At 37.6% G+C, this 26,686-nt stretch overlaps 1 protein-coding gene across 1 annotated transcript in view; it reads left to right on the top strand.

Annotated features, from left to right (window-relative positions):
- Positions 1-26,686, top strand: part of ZCCHC7 (zinc finger CCHC-type containing 7) — a 285,505-nt gene that overhangs the window by 199,663 nt on the left and 59,156 nt on the right. The window contains exons 3-4 of the mRNA XM_016423801.2: positions 8,100-8,225; positions 10,459-10,629. Of these exons, the coding sequence (XP_016279287.1) occupies positions 8,100-8,225; positions 10,459-10,629 (297 nt within the window). The remainder of the gene's footprint in view (positions 1-8,099; positions 8,226-10,458; positions 10,630-26,686) is intronic.

Below are 26,686 nucleotides of genomic sequence, written 5' to 3'. Positions count from 1 at the left end.
ACCCTGACCTTCTGTCTTAGAATCAATACTATATATTGGTTCCACGGCAGAAAAGCAATTAGGGCTAGAAATTGGAGATTAAGTGACTTGCTTAAGGTCACACAGCTAATGTGTGTTTCTGAAGCCCTATTTGAACCCATGTCCTCCCATCTCTAAAACTGTCTCTCAATCCATTGGAACCACTTAGCTGCTGTTTCCTTCATCTAATTCTGCAGCATTCTCGTGAGTGAAACTGAAGACAATTGCAAAACCCTTCTAAATAGGTAACAATAACAAAATCTAAGCAATAGTTGAAAGGGAAGTATCATTCAGAATAACCACAAAATTCATGAAATATCTTAGCACCTACTGACTAAAACAAACTCAGTATCTGTATTGGTTTAATTACAAATATGAATTAAAGAAATAACCTTAATTACTGAAAAAGTATTCAGTAATCATGGTTGGGTCATGCCACTATAATAAAAATGATAATACTAAGAGAGTTTATTTGTAGATTTAGTACTATGCCATTCTACCAAAGGGCTTTTTTACAAAGTTTGACAAAATCATCACAGAATTCGCTTTGAAGTTCAAAAGATTTAAATTGGTTTGGGGAAATAATGAAAAAGATAGGAATGAAAAGGGGATTAGGATTTTCAGACCACAAATTATATTATAAAGCAGAAAGCATGAAAATTATCTGGTGCTATTTAAAAATGAAGTAGATCAATGGAATAGTATAAATGAATGAGAATCAGAAATAATTTAATTTGGGGACAGGTAGGTGGCTCAGTGAATTGAGAGCCAGCCCTAGAGAGGGAAGGTCCTGGATTTAAATCTGGTATCAGACAAACTTCCTAGCTGGTGACTAGCAAGTCACTTAACCCCCATTACCACTCTTCTGCCTTGCTATTAATATAGAGTATAGATTTTTAAGATGGAAGATAAATTTTTTTTAAATAGAGAAAATTGAATACAGTAATTCAGTGTTTGACAAAATTGAAAATAAAGATTTCCTAAGAAAGAACTCCCTAATTGAAAAAAATAATTAAAAAAATTGTATCTGGCAGAAATTAGGATTAGGCCAATATCTTATTGATATGCCCTAATAAGTTGGATATATGACCTGAATGTTAACAACCATGCCATTAAAAATATATGAGAAATATGGAATAAAAATACTTTTCTCTGCATTGTTAGCCTATATATCTAGATAATTTAGTAATACACAAGGATTCTTCTTCCATTCCTCAAATGGAAGAAGAGAGTGAGACTTTTTCAGGGACATTATCCATGAAAGGGAGGAGAAATAACTGATCATAGCCAGTAGAAATGGACTTATTGGGTGAGGGTTGGTGGTGGTGGTGGTGGTTGTTGTTGTTTTAAACCTTTACCTTTCATCTTGGAATCAATACTGTATATTGGTTTCAAGGCAGAAGAGTGGTTAAGGGCGAGGCAGTGGGGGTTAAGTGACTTGCCCAGGGTCACACAGCTGGGAAGTGTCTGCGGTCAGAATTGAACTCGGGACCTCCCCTCTCTAGGCCTGGCTCTCCATCCACTGAGCCACCCAGCTGCACTTAATTTGTTTCTTTGAATAGATGTGACATAGGCATGTTGTAGGCAATAGGAGTAGGGAAGCAACTATAGAGACTTAAATATTTGTGAGAGAGTATAGAGGGCCAGCCTCCTGAAGAAGATGGAATGAAATGGGATCATTTTACATGTAGAAAGGTTTGCCTCGGCAAGAAGATGGGCCGTCTTTTCATGGGAGACAGAGACAAAGACGATATTAGCAGAAATCCTCTACGTTGTGTGAGATGAGGAAGAAGGAACAAGAAGGTGCTCTCAGAAAATGTTTTTCAGTGAAACATAAGGCAAGGTTTCAGCTGAGAGGAGGGAGGGAGAAGGAGCCTGGGGAGGTTTGAAGAGATGAAAAGTTTTGGAAAAGTCGGAGTGAGTAAGGAAATTGAGGTCAAGCCTAGAGTACACTCGGTTAACATGGATTCATGATTTTTTTCTCACTTCACTCAGCATCATGTGAAAAGTAGTGGGGAGGAGGGATCCAGGGCTAAGAACTGACTGGCAATGCTGGTGCTATGATAAGGGGACCAGAGACTCTAGAGAAGATGATATTGTACAGTTGAACTGATTGGCCAGTCAGAGGGTAGCCTGTGCAGAAATCATGCCCTGGGAGAGAACTGAGAAGTGGAGGGTAGGGGGCTGGAGGTAATGGTGAGGATGTAGAACAGAGTTAGGAGTTGCAAGACAGAAACGGGTGAAATAACATCATTATGATCAGGTAAAGAAGCGTCAGAGCTTATGAATGAGGAAGGAGAACGTCTCTAGGTGGTGTCAGGATTAAGGCTTGACTATTTATTTGGCTGAGAAAGAGTGGAGATCGTGGGGAACACTGGGAAGTTAGGGTGTATGCAGAAAATCAGTATGCTTATTGAAGTTCCTTAATAAGAATATGAGAGCATGAGTTGGACCTCTCCCTCCACAGAGGTCTGAGGAATCCCCTCACCAGACAAGAGGAAGCCTTAGGAAGCCCCTGAAGACTGTCAAGGGCTTGACAAATGTGCTCTCATTTCCTCTTTACAATGAAGCCTGATGAGGTCCTACAACAACAACCTACAACAGCTACAACAACAAGAGGTCATGAAAGCAGGAACACTGCCTCATGTGGATAAAAGAAAACTGAGGACCAAGTCCCAAAAAAACCATTTCCTGCAGGACTGTGATTAAATCCTGCAACAGAAAGCCCAGGAGAGAACATGAAAACCCAATAGCATATATGAAGGAAAGAAAACTGAGAAGTAAAGAAGGAATTCCATACAGTCCCATAATCAAGTTTGAAGTAATCCTTGACTTTGAGGTACCATGTACTGCAATCACTGAAACTATAAGCAAGGTCTGGTACTTCCCACAGACCAGTCCCTGTCTTTGGTGCTGAGGAGGAGTTACTTTTCATTTAGAATGTTTTTCCATGGTTACATGATTCATATTCTTTGCCTTCCCTTTTCCCTCCCCCTCCCGTAGACAACAAGCAATTCCACTGGGTTTTACATGTGTCATTGATTAAGACATATTTCCATATTATTGATATTTGCACTAGGGTGATCATTTACAGTCTACATCCCCAATCTTATCCCCCTTGAACCATGTGATCAACCAGTTGTTTTTCTTCTTTGTTCCTACTCCCACAGTTTTTCCTCTGGATGTGGATAGTGTTTTTTCTCCTAAGTCCCCCAGAATTGTCCTGGCTCATTGCATTGCTGCTAATAGAGAAGTCCATTACATTCGATTGTGCCACATTGTATTAGTCTCTGTGTACAATGTTCTCCTGGTTCTGCTCCTTTTACTATACATCAATTCCTGGAGGTTGTTCCAGTCCCCATGGAATTCCTCCAGTTAATCATTTGTTTTAGCACAATAGAATTCCATCACCATCAGATACCACAATTTTTTCAGTTGTTCTCCAATCATGGGGCATCCCTTCATTTTCCAATTTTTTGCCACCACAAAGAGGACAGCTATAAATATCTGTGTACAAGTCTGTTTCCTTATTATCTCTTTGGGGTACAAACCCAGCAGTGGCATGACTGAGTCAAAGGCAGACAGTCTTATAAAGCACTTTGGACATAATTCCAAATTGCCCTCCAGAATGGTTGGACCAATTCACAATTCTACCAGCAGTGCACTTGTGTCCCAATTTTGCCACATCCCCTCCAACATTTATCACGTTCTTTTGCTACCATATTGGCCAATCTGCTAGGTATGTGGGGTGACACCTCAGAGTTGTTTTTATTTGCATTGCTCTAATTAGGAGGGATTTAGAACACTTTTTCATGTGCCTATTGATAGTTTTGATTTCATCATGTGAAAATTGCCTATTCATGTCCCTTGGCCATTTTTTTTTTGTAAATTTGAATTAGTTCCTTATATATTTGGGAAACTAAACCTTTGTCAGAGTTTTGTTATAAAAATGTTCTCCCAGTTTGTTGCTTTCCTTCTAATTTTGGTTGCATTGATTTTGTTTGTACAAAAACTTTTTAACTTGATATAATCAAAGTCATTCATTTTACATTTTGTTATGTTCTCTAACTCTTGCTTGGTCTTAAATTTCTTCCTTTCCCATAGATCTGACAGGTATACTATTCTACGTTCGCCTAATTTCTTTATTATTTCACTCTTTATATTTAAGACATTTAACCCTTTTGAAATTATCTTGGTATAGGGTGTGAGATGTTGATCTAAACCTAATTTTTCCCAAAGTGTTTTCTAATTTTCCCAGAAGTTTTTGTCAAATAATAAGTTCTTGTCCCAAAAGCTGGGATCTTTGGGTTTATCAAACACTAGCTTGCTGAGATCATTTAAAAGGGTTTAGGGTTAGTATATAGGGGATAATAGACAGGTCTGAGCAGGCCTTTCTCTTGGAAGAAACCCTCACTAAGCATATACCTCAATCTTTCACCATTAGTAAGGACAGTCCTCTCACCATTTCAATGACTATTAATTGATCTGATTTTGTGGGTCCTTTGATAGATCTATGGGAAGAAGAAGCAATACAGAAATATGTTTGATTTAAAGATCAAGGATATCCAGGGAAATCATGAAAAAAATACAAAGGAAGATGGCCTTGCAGTCCCAGATCTCAAATTATACTATAAAGCAATGGTCATCAAAACAATTTGGTACTGGCTAAGAGACAGAGAGGAAGATCAGTGGAATAGACTTGGGTTAAGTAACCTCAGCAATGTCAGTCTATGACAAACCCCAAAAGCCCAGCTTTGGGGACCAAAATCCATTATTTGATAAAAACTGCTGGGAAAATTGGAAGACAGTATGGAAGAGATTAGGTTTGGATCAACATCTCACACCCTACACCAAGATAAACCCAGAATGGGTGAATGACCTGAATATAAAGAAGGAAACTATAAGCTAATTAGGTGAACACAGAATAGTATACATGTCAGATCTTTGGGAAAGGAAAGACTTTAAAACCAAGCAAGAGCTAGAAAAAAATCACAAAATGTAAAATCAGTAATTTTGATTATATCAAATTAAAAAGGTTTTGTACAAACAAAAGCAATGTAAACAAAATCAGAAGGGAAATAACAAACTGGGAAACAATCTTCATAACAAAAACCTCTGACAAAGGTCTAATTACTCAAATTTACAAAGAACTAAACCAATTGTATAAAAAATCAAGCCATTCTCCAATTGATAAATGGGCAAGGGACATAAATAGGCAATTTTCAGTTAAAGAAACCAAAACTATTAATAAGCACATGAAAAAATGTTCCAAATCTCTTATAATCAGAGAAATGCAAATCAAAGCAACTCTGAGGTATCACGTCACACCTAGCAGATTGGCTCAGATGACAGCAAAGGAGAGTAATGAATGCTGGAGGGGATGTGGCAAAGTTGGGACATTAATGCATTGCTGGTGGAGTTGTGAATTAATCCAACCATTCTGGAGGACAATTTGGAATTATGCCCAAAGGGCACTAAAAGACTGTCCATACTTTGATCCAGCCATAGCACTGCTGGGTTTGTGCCTCAAAGAGATAATAAGGAAAAAAAAACTTGTACAAGAATATTCATAGCTGCACTCTTTGTGATGGCAAAAAATTGGAAAATGAGGGGATGCACCTTAATTGGGGAATGGCTGAACAAATTGTGGGGACTGGAACAACCTCCAAGGAATTGATGCAGAGTGAGAGGAGCAGAACCAGGAGAACATTGTACACAGAGACCGATACACTGTGGTACAATTGAATGCAATAGACTTCTTCTCCATTAGTGGCAATGCAGTGATCATGAACAACTTGGAGGCATCTTTGAGGAAGTGCACTATCCACATTCAGAGGAAGAACTGTGGGAGTAGAAACACAGAAGAAAAACAACTGCTTGAATACATGGGTTGAGGGGGGATATGGTTGGAATGTAGACTCTAAATGAACATCCTAGTCCAACCACCAACATTGAAATAGGTTCTGATCAAGGACACAGGTGATACCCAATGAAATTACGCGTTGGCTACAGGAAGTGTGAGGGAGGAGAGGGAGGAAAATAATATAATTTTTGTAACCAAGAAATAATATTCTAAATTGCTAATTAAATTTAAAAAAAAGAAATATGTTTGATTTGTTTCAGCCAGTACCACAAGGATGAGTATAGTTATGAGTCTCTTCTTCTGGAAACAATGCATTTAAGGGCAGCTGTGCCTCATGATAAAACATTGTCTTGTAGCCTAGGATTTCGGGGCTTTTAAAAAATTTCCACGTTGTTCATTTTTGCAAGAGAATACTTTTGTAAAACCAAAACTACAAAATAAAAACTCAAATAAACTCAAGTTATCTAGATATTCAAATGAGGCAAGGTTACTGAATGATAGTGGTAGAGGAAGAGGCTGTAACTGGCAGTCAGAAGTATAGAGTATTCTGACTCCCCCACTACAACCAATAAGTGAAAATATAACCAGTGCTGGAAAGTATGACTAGGAAAGCTATATTATTAGGAGGGAACCAGGTCTTGAGTGCCAGAAAGGAAACTTTTAAAGAGAAAAGCATTTGCAACTTGTGATAACTGGCATTCTATAGAGCCCAATTGAAGGAGTGACTATCTTTGGAGTAGGATGTTGGTGGGGTCGGGTTGAGGAAAAATGGAAATAAGACTTGAGGGTAGCAGAGAATTGGGTGTAAATACTGCCTGGGGACCAGAATCAGTGGGGTGGAGGTTGCATAATAAAATATTAATAATTGAAGAGTGAGTTTACATGGCTTGTGATCCACATAGAGGCCAAGAAGTCGGTATGCAGGTGGGGCAGATGAGCAATGGAAATGGAACAATGATCCATTAAGCTTATGATTCTCTGTGACCCATTAACCCTTTGCAAGCCTTGTCTTTTCTACCCTGTACCTATCGAAATGATTTTTTAAAAAATTCTAAATATAGCATTGTACCTTTTCTCTCCCTTAAATTTCACATTATTAGATTCTAATTCATCATTCTAGCCCTTTGAGGCTTCAAGTGGTCACTCCTCCCTTTTCTACGTTTGGAAATTTTTTAAAACCCTGTTGTAATTGCTTGTTTTTAAAGCATTCGTTTTAAAAAGAAAATAATCTTTGCTAAGTAAAAACCTCCTCTATAAAATAACCGACCGGTTTTTATCCAGCCTTTGCTCCAAGGCTGTTCTATTGATGGATAACCCAAAGACCCCCAGGTTATCCCACTTTGTTCTATACTGTACAGTTATAATGGTATAAGGACCTCGAATGGTGAGCCTGGAAAAGTGAACACTTTATAAGTGTATTATGATAGCTGTCTTCAAGTATGTAAAGGGACATGGTGTGGAAGAGGCATTTAACTTGATCTTTTTGACCCTGGTGGCTAGTGCTAAGCTTAAATGAAAGTTTTAGTACTGAAAAGACACACTTTCCTAAACAACTGGAGCTATCTCAAAACAGATGGGCTAACTTGCATTCCATCAAAAAAACTCAGATCTTGTGCAATAAAACTATTGTTCATGTATTCTTAAACATACAAATTGAGCTTTTTTTTTTTAACCTAAGTTTGGTCATCACACTGTATAAATACTGTTTTTCTTCTAGTTGGGAGAAACAGTGTAATTTCTAGTCAAATTTTCCATGTTGCTCTAGGATAATTTTTATTTTATTAAACATTTGAAGCTATAGGTTTACTGAATTTCTAAAAGTCTTGACTATTATTATATTCTTACACTGTAACATGTTATATCATCTAACTCAGTAGATAACTATAGGCAGTTTTCTCCTTCCCCCTTCCATTTGAGTTTAATGCCCTTTTGATTAGATTTACAAGACTTTAGGGAAGTGAATTTTTATCTACCTTGTTAGGTATACTCATATTAAGCAGTATTGTTATTATTTTTTCTGTTTTCTTGTCTGTGTGTTGGGATTTGGTTGAAATGTTTATGATTTTTTACCTCTGTACAATGTACAACTTTAATTTTTTTAATTAAAGGACAATTCCAGTAAATGTTGTCTTTTAATTGAATGGGTTCATGCGCCAAACTAATGCAAACTTTGTAAATGACAAGAGAATTCTTGTTTTTCTTTTTTTTTTCCTTTTAGGCCCAAATAAGTAATAACAGATCATCTGGCAAACGAAACATCAGATACTATTCAGCTGACAAAAATGTCATCTGTAGAAATTGTGAAAAACGTGGTCATTTGTCAAAAAACTGTCCTATTCCACAAGTAAGTAAAGTATCTAATAAGTTGTTCAAGGGTGTTATAATCAGAAAAATGTGCCATTTCTCTAGGTCAGTAATGGCAAACCTTTTAAAGACTGAGTGCCCAAACTGCACCTCTCATGCGGTATATGAGATGTTCTCTTACTACAGACAGGGGAGGGAGGAAGCGCTCCCATTGGGCTGCTGGGCAGAAGGGATGGGTATGTGAGAAATGTCCTCAGACAAGTGTGAAGAGGAGGAAGTGAGCAGCCCCTCTGGCACATGTGCCATAGGTTCATCAACACGGATCTCGACTTCCCAATTATTATAAGAATCTCTTTTTTTAGTGATAACAAACTACCTTTAAAAAGCCTATTCCAGGGGCAGCTAAGCTACTCAGTGAAAAGAGCCTGGCTTCAAATCTGGCCTCAGATACTTCTTAGATATATGCCCTTGGGAAAGTAATTTAACCCTGTTTGCCTCACCCTTACTGCTCTTCTGATTTAGAATTGATACTTAAGGTAAGGTGTTTTTTTGTTTGTTTGTTTTTAACTATTTCATTGTGGATAACTGATTGTTGTTTGTTTTTAAAATTCTTCCTTATAATGAACTAAAGTCTGCATACTTGAAATTTTCAATAAATGATTCTAATTCTGTATTTTAAATATTATAATGTTAAGCATTAGAAAGAGCTTTAGAATTCATCTAGTACAAAGGTTCTTTTTTACAAAAATCTTTACTTGCTGTCCTGGTGACAACCCTTAAAACAGAAGGGCAATGGCTAGGCAAATGGGATTAAGTGATTTTCTAGGATCACACAGACAGGAAATGTTTGAGGCCATTTTTGAACCCAGGTCTTTCCAATTCCAGGCCTGGTGCTCTATCCATTGTGTCACCTCACGGCCCTTAGTCCAGAGGTTTTAACCTGTGGATTTGAACTTGTTATTTCATAATAATTTGTTATGTTTGTTTAGAAATATAATTGGTTTCCTTTATAATCCTATTTCATACATATAAGAATATTATTCTAAGAAGTCCAGAGGCTTCTGTCGATTCCATGAAATAAAAAAAATTAATGGCCTAGTTTTTAAATGAGGATATTGCTGGAAACTAGGTAATGGCATTCTCTAGCTTCTTGTCTAATACTATTGCCCTTAACACAAAGTCTTCTCTTTGAGCATAAAAATCTTTTCAATTTTATTAAAATACCTCTCATGGCTCCCCTTAGTTTTTTTCTTTAGGCTATATAGCTTTAGTTATAGTGTTGCTATTATTTTTTACATGAGCACTTACACATCACCTGCTGTGTGCCAAACTCTGTGCTAAGGACTTTCCAATTATTTTCTCATTTGATCTTCACAATAGCCTTGGGAGATAAATGCTATATTATTCCCATTTTATAGTTAAGAAATCTGAGGCACAGAGAGGTTACATGAGTTGCCCAGGGTCACACAACCAGTAAGTGTCTGGGGACAGATTTAAACACTGCTTTTCCTGATTGAAGGCCCAGTGCTTTGCCCACTGAGTCACCTAGTTCCCCCACCTCTTTCATATAATATAGATCCCAGCCCACTCACCATCCTACTTGATTTTCTATGATGATATAGCCTATTAATTTTCCTGAAAGCTTTGTCTGACCACTGTCATAACCACTACCACACACTCTGAATAGATGTTGAGATTATGATTCAGTCAATATAGGTGAATATTTCTTTTGCTTTTTTAGTTGTTGTTTCTAACATTGCTCTTGTCAAATGTTTTTCAAAGTTTTTTAATTTAAAATATAAGCATTTAATTTCATGTTATTAGAATTTTGCTTGACAAATAAAAAAATAGTATTATAAAATAACAAAATGGCTCTTGAGAAATTTTATATCCTAAAACAATTACATTTAAAATGAATTTAGAATAATATGTTAGACTACAATCATTCATTTAAAAATTTTAATCTCAAACCTCAGATACTTCCTAGCTGTGTGATCCTGAGCAAGTCACTTAACCCCAATTTCCTAATCTTTACCTTTCTGCCTTAGAACTGGGCAGGAGGAGGTTAGGGTCTATAAAAGAAAAATTTAATCTCCACCTAATCTATCTTGTCTTATAGCTTACCATTACAGGATTCCATCCCATAAGTCTTTGGACATTTAACACATTTTTTGTGGTATTTTATGTTCAGTTCCACTCTGTACTCCCCCCCCCCTTTTTGTGTATAAACATAAACATAACATTTTTTAATAAAAATATTTTCTTCTTTACAGAAAATACGTGCCTGTTGCCTGTGTGCTGAGAGAGGACATCTGCAGTATGACTGCCCTTCTCGGTTTTGTTTAGATTGTTCTTTGCCTGCATGTTACTCCCATAAATGCCTTGAAAGACCTTCATGGAAAAAACATTGTGAACGGTGTGATATGAAGGGTCACTATGCTGATGTGAGTATTCTATTTCATTAATCTGATTATTGGTCTCTTCAGAGAGAATAGGAGAAAATACTTGTGCCTGTGTTCAGTATACTTACATTTTAATTTATAGCTCTCTTCCTTCCTTCATAGAATGCATGGAGGGTTTTATCCCAGGTACTCAGTGTTGCATAATGGATAGAATACTGGACTTGGTGTCAAAGAAGACCTAGGTTCAAATCCTGCTTCAGACACTTGTGATCAGGGCAAGTCACTTAACTTCTCTTAAACTTAGTTTCTGCATTTGTAAAATGGAGGTGATAACAATAGGAGTTGTGAGGATAAAACAAGTTCTTATATGTAAAGCACTTTGCAGATCTTAAAGCAATATAAGTAAATGTTAGCTATTAGTACCTTTGACTTCTGAAGAGTATTCTACGCTCCCCTTCTTTGTAAGAGGAGGAGTAGGCTGATGGCATGTCAGCGCTTGGGAGACTGAAAGAATGGGTTATTAGAGGGCAACCTGAGTTTTGGTGGGATTATCCTTCTCTGGTTTTCACCAGTAAATTTTCAGTGAGCTTCCATGTATGGCTTATTGGGCCGATAGGTATGTGTAATCACCTTCTATGTGATGGCAACTATGTGAGGTCCTGAAGAAGAAAGAAATTTTAGATAAACAATCTTTTCCTTGGTGAAGTATAGTAGATAAATATATGTGCAAGCCTACATTTCAAGTGCTTTGGGGGAGTATAGTAGTTTGATGCAATGGCAATAAATTTATTTGTGACATTATTTTCTAATTGCACTGTAGAACCAACTCATATATCCATGTCTTGTCTTTTTCCCATGCTTGAGTCATTAATTGTATGCATGAAAATTTACTGTTAGGAAATTTTCCCTTATTCATTTAGAAAATTTGGTAGCATATTCTAAACTTGAGTTGGTATTAGGTAAGAATTGAATTCCAGTTTGAACTCCTTTTCTTGGTACCCTAAGACCAATCTTGGAGGGTTTTCTAGTGAATTGAGTTTCCTCAGCCCCCATCCTTTTTTTGGATTAAAAATAAAGTCTGAGGATTATCGGGGGGTGGGGCGCATGCGTGCTGTGGGAGGATGCTAGAAGCATGGTGACTCCTGGCATCTCTGAAGACTCTTGCCTCTTGTCTCATGTGACTCCTGGCTTCTGGAAGCCAAGTCTTTTTTTTTTTTTTTAAGTCACAGAAACTATTGGAGACAAACAGAGTTACAGCAAAGTGACCCCTCAGTACACACTGAGGGCTGGGCCAAGGTAGGAGGGGCCTGGGAGCAGGTCCTATCCTGCCTTAACCCAGCACCACTAAGTAAAGGCTGTGCCCAGAATACAGCACCCCTTGCACACCTGCCCCCAGGACTTGGGGTGGAGTATGGTGGGGGAAAGCGGAGCTAGTGCTTCAGTACAAAATATAAAAATACTATCTTGGAGCCTGAAGGAGTAGGTCAAAGCTAGCCCTTCTTCCCCCAAGGACACAGTCAGTGAGACTCAATCCTACCCCAAGAGTTCAGGGCTAGGCAGCATGAGGGAGAAGGCAGGGGCTCTGGTGCTAGTTCCTTAGGAATGGGAAAGGTTTGGGGGAAGAATCAGTTGCTCACAGTCTGGAGCCAAAATGCTAGGAGGGCTAAACCCAACTGGTGGCAGAGGGATGGCCAACTGGGGAGCCCATGGGGGTCAAGCAGACAGGAAAAGTCCCCACCCAAGAAGTGAAGATGAGTGTTTCTGATACCTCTCCCATACAGATCACCTGCATGTCCTCCTTGGTGCTGATCACTTTAGCTGCCCCCTTACTGCTGCTCTCCCCTCTCTCTTCTTCCTCTTCCTCTTCCTCTTCTCCCAAGTCTATTTCCAATTCATGGCCAGTCTATGATTGAGGGTAGGTAGAGCTGCTGATTGATCAGCAGCTGAAGAATACTATATGTGTGAGCTGCTTGTTGTAGAAAAAGTAGTTGAAGGACCAGAGACTGCCATCTTCACCAAAGGGGTGAGAGTCCAGGTTAGGATTGTAGCTGAAGATATCACAATCAGACAGGCAAATCTCTTGACAGAACTGCTTGAACATGTGCTTGTCATTATCCTTGCCATCTTGCAGGAGGTACTCTCGATCCCGCCAATGATGTGGGCATCACCTGTCTCCACCATTAGATGGGAGTTAATTGCCTCAAAACTAGAGTTTTCCCAGTGGAATTGCACATTGGCTATAGGAGGGGGGTGGGTGGAGAGGAGGGAAAGAACATGAATCATGTAACCATGGGAAAATATTCTAAATTAGTTAAATAAAATTTTCAAGATATAAATAAATAAAAACTAGTTTTCTGAGAGCTTCACCTTTTGCTAGGGCCAAGACCAAGGAAATAAAGGGCCTTGAGTTAGGGCAGCAAAGAAAGTATGCCTAACTGGGGCTTCCAGCTGCACAGTACCAGGAAATCTCAGGGTCCAAAAAACTTTTTCGACCCTGGGGGCTGACCCAAAAAAAATGATTGGAGGGGGTGGATTACAAATTAGCAATCTAAGAACCTCAAAGGTCTTTTTCTGGGCAAACCGTGAGTGGTTTGATCCAAACAGTGAGAATGAACAAGGACATGTGGTGAGCAACGAACTCAGCTTAGCTAGGCAACCAGCAACGAGCTGGATCCACTTTTAACTATTTAGTAAATAATTATAGATTAATATATAGTCTCTAGAGAATTACAATCAGAATATAGGCTCTTCATTAGGGAGTTTAGTAAAATAAATTTTAAAATAAAATGTATAAAAATATATAATACTGTGTTAAGTTCTCTTAAATATCGCAGATAATCATAGAGAATGCATCAGCATGATGGTATACTGGAAAAAGTTCTGAATTTGGAGTCACAGAATGTTATTTCCCAGATTTACTACTTGTTATCTATGTGATCTTAGGCAAGTCATTTCTCTAAGCTTCATTTTTCTCATCTGTAAAATGAGGGAGTCAGATGAGATAAACTCTAATAGTCCTAGTTCTGAGTCATTGATTCTTCTAATCACTGAAGTAAGGTGTCTTCAGTTTAATTCAACAAATATTAGAAGACATGCGTTTTACACTGAATCTTAACAGAATTTAAGATGATAGATGAGAGTTGAAAGGGATATAATTCTTCTAGATCAAGAGGTTTTAACCATTTTTTATGGCATGGACCCCTTTGGCAGAATTAAAAAACCTATGAATTCCTTCTTAAAAAGGAAACCAATCATCAAAATACAGATATTTTTAAAAAACCAAACTTTTTTGTGTTCATAGACCCCCAGGTTAAGAAGCTCTTATCTTGGGGAAAATAGGTAACACAGAAGATAGAGCACCAGGCCTAGAGTGGGGAGGACCTGATTCAAATCCAGCCTCGGACTAACTAGCAATGTTACCCTGGGCAAATCACTTAATTCTGATTGCCCAGCTCTTGCTACTCTTCTGTCTTAGACTAAGACAGAAGGTAGGGTTTAAATAAAAAAGAAAAAGCAGTTCTGATCTAAATCATGACTGACTTGCCACTTTAAAACCAATGCTTTAGACTGTAAAAATCAAAGACAGAAATTGTAAAACTAATAGGCAATGGATTGATTATGGGTTTATAAACTGATTTTGATACTCTCCTTGCTGTGCTTACAAAGTATCTTCAGTTTATATAAGTGAAGTGAACCTCATAAGTAAACTTCTCTTCAGGGCCAGGAGCAAGGACACTAAAGAAACTCTTGTTATATAAAAATAAACTATTTATTGAAATATATAAGGATAAAAAAGGATTTCTAACTCTACCCAAATAAAACTCCCTGGTGCAAGGAAGCACTTCTCCTGTTTCTACAGGCTACACCAATTTGACTAACCCAAATTTTTACTATTCTAAATAAACTAACACTATTATCCTTGTAATTCTTAACCAAGTCATAAAAATAATGAAGGCTAGCTGGCTGAGTCTTAGCAAGAACCAAGTTAGGACTCTGAGCCTTAGCAGACTCAGAGTCCAAACCAAAGACCAGGGTTTTCTTTGGTCTTCCCAGAGTTAAAACAATCTATAAAAACAGTAATAGATAGTCAATAGTGTTTTCCGAGTTGGAAAAAGAAAACGCTAAGCTCCTTCAGGTCTTTCCCTCCTTTCCTTCTACCTCAGACAGTGAGAGAGAGAGGTAAAGATGTTACCTCCAAGCCCTCAGAGAGAGTCTCACTCTGCCAACTATCACACCCAGAGAAATTAATTGTCATGGAAAAATCGATAGGCTTGAAACTGACATTCTGTTTCAGCTCCATTTGAAACTCCAATTTTTTCTCAAGCCAGCTTCTCTACTTCTTATCTCTAAACTAATATAACAAGACCCACCTAGGAACTCCTCAGGACCAATTAAGCACCAAACCCTTTGGTTATGGAAACAAAGTTTATTTTTAAAAAAGGGATGAGGGGAACTGCTTAGGTATGGCCCTCACACTCTTCAAACTACCTCTACCCAGCTCCCAAGTTCCCTGCTTAAGGAGAGCCTTCCATTCTTCTTTAGGCCCTACCTACACCTCCTTATGCTATCTAAAAGCCTTTCCCAAGCTATCTGACTGAACCTAATCTTCCCATCAGTAATTAATAAAGAAAGGAAGGGAAAAACCACTGGCTTTGGCTGCTATACTAAGTAACTCAAAGTTATAGATGGAAAGCTTTGAATTACCTTAGCCAATAGGAATTCTGGTAGATGGACCATTGGCAGATGAAGACTGGACTCAAGGAAATCTGATTTCCTCCAAGTAAACCCTCTCTACCTGGATGCCAAAGATTTCTCCATGAAATCCTGACTTTCCAGGGAGATCTCTTAGAACAAAATTGCTCCTTCAGCTTGAAATTGTAGGTAGAGAGACAAAACACACTCCCAGTTCAGATGAAATCCAAGAAGGAGGTGAATTTCAGTTATTTTCAGTTTTAGACTCCCACAATTCCTCCATACCCAGAATCCTTTCCCAGGGCTTATCCCAAAATTCCCTTTTTTTCCACTAACCCTAGAAAACCAGACCTAACTTATTCCTACACTTCCTCAAAATGAAACACTGATTGTTAAGTAAGGAATATTTCCATTGGAATAGAACAATCAGGTTAGTGTTCTGTGCCTTCACACTAATTACTAGCATATTTGGTTTATAAAATAAACCAAAATTCAGCAACATTTCTATTTATAATAAAACTCAGAAAGGAATCATACCAAAGGAAGTCCTATTCATGATAATTAAAAATGCATGAATTATTGAAGAGTTGGTTTACTGAATCACCCTTTGTACCTGAACTATAGTTATGAAATGTTCATATTAATAATTAAAGAACAACTTGAGTACTTGAAGAGATAATTAGTACTCAGGGCCAAGCCATTCTTTTATAATAAAAATGGCAATTCTATGTAGATTCTTCTACAGACAGTGCAAACTAGACAAAATGATAAGGTAATTTATTTGAAAGGAGAAAAAAATCTAGACTAGGAAATGAAATAATGGTAGGGTTTAGGAGATAGGGATTGGATGTGTAATTAGTCCAGTTACAGAAGATTACACTCTTTTTAGAAGGCTAGCCAAGCCCAGTGCTGAAAAAGCCAGATACTGAAATCACACACATATAAAGATGTAAATAAAGGTTTGTTTAATTATTAACAAGGGAAAGGTAAAAAGGGATTTGAATAACTTAAGCTAATGCTATCTAGCTAAACCCCACAAGATCTAAATGTCCTGTCACCAGGAATCTTCTTGGATCTAACTATACTGAACTCACTTATCTATCTAGAGACCCAGACCTTAATATGAATATCATACTAACCCAACCAACCCCCCCTTTTGGTGGTAATGGAGATAGTTAGGCAGGACTGGGCCCAAGAAGAGGTTTTGGATCCAAAGGACCCAAACCAAATTCTCACAGACGGATGGCCCAGATGTACAGGATCATATAAGAAGTTCAGTAGATGTTTCAATCAGGTAACAGAGAAGCAGGTAGGACAGAGAAGTCCAGGTATAACACAGACAGCAAAAACTGGTAAACAGTCTCCCTCCAGGTAAAACCAGAGAGAGAATGAGTCAGTCCCAAGGCCAACTGTCTCTCTCTAGTAGAAATCCAGAATTCTACACTCCATGCTTCTTCCCTCTGCACATTTCATGTGCTCAAATCCTCCCTTCCTTATAACAGAAATAAGGGAAAAAAATTGGAGAAGGGAGGGGGAAATAGCTCTTCCGGATCTTGTACTGGATTAAATTAGCAATTATTTAAAAAATTCCTTTTAGTACTGGTTAAAAAATAGAAAAGTTGTGGCTGAGAAATGATGGAGAGTAAAGTAAGCAAAACAAGAATGCAGTATACATAGTGATTATAATGATGTAAATGGAAAGAGCCTCTCTTCCCGCAAACAAAAAAACAAAAATTCCATATACTCTATAATTACAATGTCCAAGATTGGCCTTAGAGAAGAGATGCTGAAATGAGGGGAGATGATAGGTATGATACATAGTTCCATCAGACTTGGCTAATTTATTGTTGGGAGTGGTGCTTTTGTTAATTTTTTTTCTCTTTCCTTTTTATTTTTTGTTTTAAAGCAAATCTACCCAGGTACGGGATGTAGGAAAGATATAATTGGAAAAGAAAGATGTTAAGGCAAAGATATCAGTAAAAAACTATCATTTTTTTTTAAAAGGTGGTTCTGGAAAATAGGTAATGAAAAACTTTTCCATCCTCAGCCATGGCATATGTGTCCACTGGGGAGTTTTTGTTTCTGATTTTTGTTGTTATGAGAAAGTATTAAGATTGTGTGATAGTAAGTGACCCCAATCTTAAACTGTAATATAATGACAAAATACATCAATAAACTTTTAAGTAATAGTAATAACATATCACAGAATCATAGTATAGCTCCTGAAGGGAAAGGGATCTTAGAAGTCATTAGTTCAGTCTCCTTATTTCACTTATGAGGAAACGGAGACCAAAGAAGTTTAAGAGACTTGCTTGGGGGCAGCTGGATGGCTCAATAGATTGAGAGCCAAGCCTACAGATAAGAGGTCCTGGGTTCAGAGCCTCAGACACTTCCTAGCTGTGTGACCCTGGGCAAGTTACTTGGCCCCTGTTGCCTAACCCTTACCACTTTCCTGCCTTGGAACCAAAACACAGTATTGATTCTAAAGAGGATATGATGACATACTTAGAGAATCCTAGAAAATCAACTAAAAAGCTAGTAGAAATAATTAATGACTTTAACACAGTTGCAGGATACAAAATAAGCCCAAATTTATCATCAGCCTTTCTATGTATTTCCAACAAAAAACAGCAGCAAGAATTAGAAGGAGAAACTCCATTTAAAATCACTCTAGACAATATAAAATATTTGGGAATCTGTTTGCCAAGACAAACACAGGAATTATATGAACAAAATTACAAAACACTTTTCACACAAATAAAATCATATCTAAACAATTGGAAAAACATTAATTGCTTATGGGTAGGCCAAGGCTATTATAATAAAAATGACAAAACTACCAAAATTAATTTACCTATTTAGTGACAATACCTATCAAACTACCAAAAAGCTGTTTGATAAAAGTAGGAAAATAATAACATAATTCAACTGGAAGAAGAAAAGAAGATCAAGAATATCAAGGAACTAATTTTAAAAATGGTGACCTAATAGTACCAGATCTTAAATTGTACTATAAAGCAATAGTCAACAAAACAATCTGGTACTGGCTAAGAGAAAGAAGGGTGGATCAATGGAATAGGTAAATAACCTCAGCAATCTAATGTTTGATAAAGATCCCAGCTTTTGGGATAAGATCTTACTATTTGACTAAAAGTACTGGGAAAATTGTAAAATAGTATAGAAAAAATTTGGTTTAGATCAATATCTCACATTCTATGCCAAACCCTCTCTCCCATTCACCCCCCTCCCCAGGGTTCATTATTAGAAAGGCAGAGAGATTTGGGCAGAGCTGCTCCCCTCCCCCTCTCCATCATGTCTGATGACATTTCTTTTTCATACCACCCATCCCTCCACCCATCAGCCCAATGGGAGTGCTTTCTCCCTCTCCTGTGTGGGGTAAGGGGTGGGATATACCCAGCATGTGAGTGAGGCACAGCACATGGGAGGAAGAGAGAGAGAGAAAGGGAGAAAAGGAAAGGAGTTTAACTCAGAACCACTCTGGCTCAGGCTGAGCCAACTCAAGGCCTTGGAAAGTCAAGGCAGGGAAAGGGGTCCGTCCTTATCACTCATGTGATAATCTGAAGGGAAGCAGTCTGCAGGGCTCCTCCAACCTCAAGCTCCAGTATCCAACTGAACTCTAGCCCTCCTCACAGGAAATCCCAAGAACTCCAGAGGCTGTTCTCTACCTCACTTGCTGCGTCTCACATGTTCCAATGGTGGCTCAAGCTTGACTTTGGACCGCCCAGAGGTCTGTCCTTTTTTTGCACATGTCTGTTGAAGACCATTTTCTCAATTAAATCTTGAGTTTGATGCAGACCTTCCTAATCTTGTTACACTGAGTAGGGTGGAGAATGTGGGTTTCCAAGACTTGATTCTGTTATTCCAAGTATCTCTATTGTTATTGATCAGGAAATAGCTAAATCAGATCTTCTAAGAATGGTCTGATTAGGGTGGAGTAGTTTTGAAATTCACAATACCACTACTAGGTCTAAATCTGAAAGACATTTTTAAAAATGGGAAAGGAACTCTGTACAAAAATATTTATAGCAACCCTTTTTGTGGTGGCAAAGAATTGGAAACTAAAGGGATGTCCCTCAATTGGGGAATGGCTGCTCAAATTGTGGTATATGATAGTGATGGAGAGCTGGAGAGACCTATATGAACTCATGCAGAGTGAAATAAGCAAAACCAGGAAAACATTATAATATAGTAGCTGAAATATTGTGGAACAATCAAATGAGACTTTGCTACTAACAGCAATACAGTAATCCAGGACAATTCCAAGGGACTTGTGAAAAAGAATGCTATCTACCTCCAGAGAAAGAACTGTTGGATCAGAAATGCAGGTGAAAATATATGATTACTTATTGTTTATTTCTGTATATGATTTAGAGTTTGGGTCTTATAAGATTATTCACCTCCAGAAATGAATTATATAGAAATATATTTTGAGTGATAATACATGTTTAACCCAGTGGAATTGCTTGTCAACTCCAGGAAAGGGGAGGGAAGAGGGAAAGGAGACAACATGAATCATATATTACCATATTTGGAAAACGTATTTATAAATTTGTTATTGTAATAAAGAGAAAAAATTTTTTAATTTAAAAATCTAAAAAAATAAGATGGAAAGTAAGGATTGGAAAGGGAGGGTGAGGAAGGAGAAAGAGAGAGAGAGAGAGACTGATTTGCTCAAGTTCACATGGATTGCAACTGTTCAAGGCAGGATTTGAGTCTGGACCCTTCAATTCTAGAGCTAATGCTGTTTTTGGAGTATTAGGAAAGAAATCTGAAATTTATTACCCTCTCCATACTTCTCAACATTGATTGATGCCCATATCGCCATGTATCTACAGCAGTCATTCAGAAAAATAGATAGGTGATGTAAGGGAGGGTATGGGATCTAAGTAATGAGGAGGTGATAGTTGACTGATTTGATGAAAAGTCCAAATTATATTATGTTAACAATAAGTGGAGGTTTATTATTTCAAAATTTGGCACATAATAATATTAAGTGAGTACTAATAGATATGCAATTATTTTATGAGAAAAAATACTGTTATCCCCCCCAGATCAACATCTCTTCCATATTTTCCTATTACTGTCATGGGCAACACCATTTTTCCAGGCATTCAGGTTAACCTCTATGTTATCTTTGACTTCTCTCTTTTCTAATATAGCAATAGTAGTCTATATACTTAAAGTCATTTAGTATAAAGAATTTATTGTTAGATCTAGAAATTGAAAGCACATCATAAAATCATTAATTTCCTAAGCCATTAGTGTAAAAGAGGCACTGACTTGAGACAGAAAATGAGTAAAATCTTAAAAATTCAAAGGAAAATAATCAACTCAGAATTCAAAGAGGTCTTAGAAATCATAACTAATCTCCCAACTTCTACTTTAAATTACATAAGGGGTATGTGTTTATATGTATGTGTATATGGGTGTGTGTTTATACACACTCTCCATTCTCTAATTGTGTCCAGTTCCTTATTAGCAGTCTGAATTAAGAACTTTTTCCTCTAAGAACATAAATTGTCCTTGCCTTCAATTTGTTACTTAAAAGATAGTGGAGATGGTAAAGAGTCATCTTTATAGAATGTCTCTGAAACATCATGTGGTCCTTGGCAGTATAAACTATTCAGGTAGAAGTTACTCCAAGATAAGGTGAAGGGCCTTGCCTTCAGGGCTCTTCACCATCTGACACCAACTTCAATCAGAACTTCATTCCAACTTTTCAAATACTTTTCCTTTCAACATCTTTGTTCCTCTAGGACTACTGTCCTTCTTGATTTCCCTTATTCCCACTGCCTAGTCTAGTTCTACCTCTTATGAAGAAGCAATTTCTTCATGTATGTAGATTTTATCTTTATCTAGATTGTAACATTATTAAGAATAGAATTTGTTTTCATAGTTATTTGTTTATCCTTTTCCATTTATTATGGTACTTTGCCCTAATATGTCATTCAGTATTTTAGATTAATTGACCATACTTGAGAATTTTTGCCTTGAGAATATTCTACCCGCTATTAGGATTTTCCTTTTAGAAGAGTTTTTTCTTTTGCTGCTAGTAGATAGGGCAATGGGCTTCAAACTTTTTATTACACATTCCTGTCAATAAAATAATTTTGAGCATCCACCCTCAGTGTATATGTACTTATTTTTAAATTTAATATACATGATATTTATACTAATATGAATAATACTAATACATATAATAGTTAATAATTATTTGCATTCTAAATTTTTCCACAAATGTAGAAACGTTAAAAGGGGAAGTCATACTAATCCTTCAGTGAATAAGGAATAATAGAATCAACTGAAGAAGGGAATGAAAATGTCAGACCTGTGCTTTAGGAAAATTGCTTTGACAACTAGGTGAAGAATGGATTAAAAGAGAGAGATTTGTGGCAGGAAAACCAAGTGGTAGACAGTTTTAATAGTCCAGTTAAGAGATGATCTTGGGCCTGAACTAAATAGTAATTGCCTAAAAGAGAAGACACAGATGAACAGGATTTTGTGGAGGTAGAAATGACAAATTTTGGCAATGGATTTAGTATGTATATAGAGGAGAATGAAAATAATTTATTATGTATATAGAGGAGAATGAAAAGTCAAAGATGATTCAAAGGTTGTGAACCTGAAAAAAATAGTTGTTCTGAAGCAGCTAGGTAGCACAGTGGATAGAGCACCAGGCCTGGATTAAAGAGTACCTGGGTTCAAATAAGACTCAGATACTTCCTAGCTGTGTGTCACTGAGCAAGTCCTCTAACCCCAGTGGAACTCTTGCTGTTCTTTGGTCATAGGATTGATTATAAGACAGAAGGTAAAGATTTTTAAAGAGAAAAGAAAAATGGTTCTATCCTTGTCAAAAATGAGCACGTTTGGAAGAGGCGTGGGGTTTGAGGAGAAAGATAATGTAATGAATCTAAATTACAACTCATCTATGCCTGTTCTTTCTATGTTGTTTGTGCAACCCACCCAAAGCAAGAGGGAGTGGAGTGAAGCCGAGCTCTTTCCAGTTGCTACTATTGGGACCTTGTAGTTATTAATAATAATAAACAATATAATTATTTATTATTTTTAATAATAATAATATATTATTAATTGTATATTAATGTATTAATATAACATAATAATAATATTACAGGATGGGAATACTACAAGTTAGAGGATGGAATTTTCCTAATGTCACCTATCCATTCTAAAACAGTGCCTTTAGTATTAATATCAGGAAAGATGAGATAGGATTTATGCAAGGCTATGGATGCAGTTAGAATATAGCTTCCCTGAGAGCTCACCCTTGTCTCAGAAGTAGAAAAGTTAGGAGCTTATATGGAGGAGGAAGGAGAGAAGTGGTGGAGTATCAGAGGTAGGTGTAGTTTTATTGGAGACAAACCACTATTAGCTATTGAGGGAAAGTTGGGGCATAAACATTTCCTGCCCTCTATTTGATCTCTCTCTCTCTCTCTCTCTCTCTCTCTCTCTCTCTCTCTCTCTCTCTCTCTCTCTCTCTCTCTCTCTCTCTCTCTCTCTCTTTCTTCTCTGTCTCTCTGTCTGTCTCTCCCTCTCCCTCCCTCTCCCTCTCTCTCCCTCTCTCCCTCTCTCCCCCTCTCTCTCTCTCTCTCTCTCTCTCTCTCTCTCTCTCTCTCTCTCTCTCTCTCTCTCTCTCTCTCTTTCTCTCTCTCCCTCTCTCCCTCTCTCTCTCTCTCTCTCCCTCTCTCCCTCTCTCTCTCTCTCTCTCTCTCTCTCTCTCTCTCTCTCTCTCTCTCTCTCTCTCTCTCTCTCACACACACACACACACACACACACACACACACACACACTTTGGAATTCACTAAGAAAAGTCATGAGATCAGGGACTTTTTTTTCTAGAAAGCTAACTCCAGATCCCATGTTATAAAATCAGAAAGATCCAGCATTAAAATAGAATCTTGATAAAAGCTTAATTAAATAGACAGCTTTATGCCTATAAGTCACTCTGGTTCATTTCCTATGTCTTCCCATGCATCTTTGAATTCTTTGTATTTATAATGTCTTGTAGCTCAGGGATATTCCATATTCACAGTTTCTTTTAGTGCAGTAACATTCCACTGTATTCATGTTCCACAATTTCTTTAGTCTTTCCCCAACTATTAGATACCACAAGTGTTGCTATAAATATTTTATATGCCAGCTCTTTTGTACTCTCTTTGATCTCCACAAGTATATGCCTAGCAAAAGAATTTCTCAGTCAAAGAATATAGACATTTTACTTGCCTTTATAACATAATCCTAGATTGCTTTCTAAAATGTTTAGACCAGTTCTCATCTGTACCAACGGTAATTACTGCGCTTGTTTTCCCATGGTCAGTCCCCATCGTTCTGAGAATAGCCTGTGAATCCAAAATATTAGAAGAGAACAGGCACATTTTTATAAGCTTTCTGTCGCAATTTTGAGGCATCCTGTTGCATTGTATTTTTACCTTTATTCAAATCCCAGCTCTTCCATTTATTTCTTGTGTGATTTTATTCAAGACTTTTCACCTCTGTGGAATTTGATTTCCTTCCATTGCAAAATGGAATGGTCAGACAGGATAACCTCTTAAGATCCATTCCAGTCCTAAATATATGACCCTGTGGAAATACATTCAAATGAGTCCATCGTTAGGAAGCTTTAAAGTTTCTCCACGATAATGTCTTTTGTTCGTTTAAGGTGATCAAGCTATCATGATAGATAAAACAGTGCTACAGAAATAGTTGTTAGAATGTACTAAATGTCCACAAAAACAAGTACATGTGCTCACCAAAAGTGTTTGCCGTTGTCATTGAGAACATACTATAAAAGGCCAAATGAGAATAAAAGATTTCTCTCTCAATGGTATTGTTATGTAGATCATATTATGTTGGACTGTCATTATGCTGGTTCCATAAAGCCCTAGAACACTCCAGTAACTCAGTGAGTTTTATGGTCACTCAAAACATTGGCTTATTCATTCACCGTAAAAGTTAAAGTAACTAAAGAATATATATTATCTAGCATGTGACATTTTTACATTGGCAAACCATTGAATTATTCCATGTGGGTCTACAAACATGTATACGTGTGTATTTCTGGATGCCCACATACTCTGTGGGGGGATGTGTGTGTGCAGGCACTAGAGATTGACCATGAATTGAGTTCAGAATTTGAATAATAAGACATTGAGCTGGAATACATTTGGGAAATTATACAACACATTCCATGATCACAAGTTGCGCTCTACCACAAAACCCCATCTTTTCAACACCAGTGTTCTCCTGATTGTGCTATGTAGCTGTGAATAATAGAACACTGTGATCTCAGAAAAATAACAATATCAAGTGACCCCAAAAGGGAATAGAAAAATGCACAGTGGGTATAAAGAGGCTGCTATATGATGCCAACAGTGACTTGCACATACAAGAAATGACATAAAGAACACCTTCTAAGACATATATAGCATGTAGCTTCTTTTTTCCAAATCTCAGCTGAAGACCTCATTTCTTGCTTCACTGAGAAATTAAGGCTTTTTGCATTGAGCTCATTTTCCACTTCTTTTGATCTCAAAATGCCTTAATTCTATCCTTCCTTCATTCTCTCTTCTCTCACAGTTTTTTATGATGAGAGAGCCTTTCTTCTTGCTAAGGCCAATCCATATATATATAATGTCTTTGAACCCATCCAGTAATCTCTTAATTGCAAAATCTAATGTATTTTCTCAGACCTTATTTTTCTTTACTTCTGCTACATCTGACACTGCCCTCTTCAATTCTTTTTCCTCTGTTTGTTGTCACAATACTTCCTCTTTCCTGGGTATCCTACTACCTCTCCACTCTTCATCTCCATTGCTGGTCTTCATCATCCATATCACATCCTTGTCCTGGACCCCTCTTCTCTTTCTATATTCTCACTCTTCAGCAGTTGACTTCAGCAGCTTCATATATTTAATTATCATCTCTATGCAGATGATTTACAGATCTAGGTATCCAAACCTCAATCTCTCCTCTGAACTTTGGTATGGAATCACCACTTGCCTTTAGACATTTCAAACTGGAGGTCTCATAGGCTTCTCCTATGTGCTACAAGTTATCATATATAGTAACCTTTTCTAGGTGTCCTTGTATAGTTTACAAAATATTATTGGGAAAAGACACAATAACTAAGTGAAAGATGTTTCAATCTATTACCTGTATCAGTCAATCAGTAAACATATATTAAGATCCTACACTGTGCCAGGCACCATACTAAGCACTGGGATTACAAAAAGAGGCAAGAATCCCTGACCTTGAGGACCTTAACAATAGAGGAGATGTAACACAACAAAAATTTACATAAAATATAAAGCAAAAATAATCAACAGATGGAAAGAACTAGAATTAAGAGAGGTTAGAAAGTCTTCTTAAGAAGATGGGATTTTAAAGGAAGCCTTGAGGTTTTCCAGGTAAGCATGGCACCAGTCTAGATGCAGGACGCTCCCTCTCCTCAGCACCTACCGATATAGACTACCTCAAAAGACCAAAAAAAAATTTTCATAAGAACGAAGGGACTCTACAGTAGAACACAGCATTGAAGGTACATGGGATTTGGGCATTTCCATACTATAAGGGGATGAAAAAGCTCCCACCCAAACATGAGCTGATCTACCCTCCCCCACCCCACCTGCAGAACCAGAGTCAGAGCCAGCATGCGCTAGAATCAGTGAGTGAGCAAGGGGGTACCCCTAGAGTGAGCAAGGGGCACCTCTAGGTCTTTTGGAGCTGATTAAGACCAAAGACCTACTCCTGAGAGCAACTACACCTAAAACTATGGGAGGCTGGGGAGCACAGACCATGGGCGCTCCCAGGAAGGTGGTGCAGAAAGGAGCAGCGAACACCTGAAGCTGCAGAGATTTGAGAGCTTACCTCAGGCAAAATCCTTGCTCCTTAACTCCATACACAGAGAGCCTGAACATCTCACTCAGATTTCTGACTAAAAAGGGAAGGAAAAACCTCCACAGTGATGGCAAATTGTGCCCAGGAACTGCAATCTCCCTCCACCAAAAAAAAAAAAGGAAAGGAAAGGAAAGGAAAAAAAAGAAAAAAGAAAAGAAAAAGGCATTGACCCTGGAAAATTTTTATGGATGAAAAACCCAGGCTACAGAGGAAATTCAAATAAACCCAAAACCTTCCCCCCAAAATGATAATTGTCAACAAGGTCTTGAAAAATTTTAATTGGAGCTTATAAAAAAGATGGAAGCCTTCTGGCAAGAAAAGTGGGAAATAGTTCAAGGAGAAAATAACAGTCTGAAGGACAAGAACTCCCAATTGGAAAAACAGCTGGAAGCCACGAAAAGCAGGATAGACCAAACTGAAAAGGAAAATCAAAAGATTATAGCTGAAAATCAGACCTTAAAGACCAGAATGG

Source organism: Monodelphis domestica, chromosome 7 (genome assembly GCF_027887165.1).
Source record: "Monodelphis domestica isolate mMonDom1 chromosome 7, mMonDom1.pri, whole genome shotgun sequence".
In the NCBI taxonomy this organism is placed as follows: Eukaryota; Metazoa; Chordata; class Mammalia; order Didelphimorphia; family Didelphidae; genus Monodelphis; species Monodelphis domestica.
Note: the sequence above shows the minus strand (reverse complement) of the source record. Positions and strands in the feature narration are given on the sequence as shown.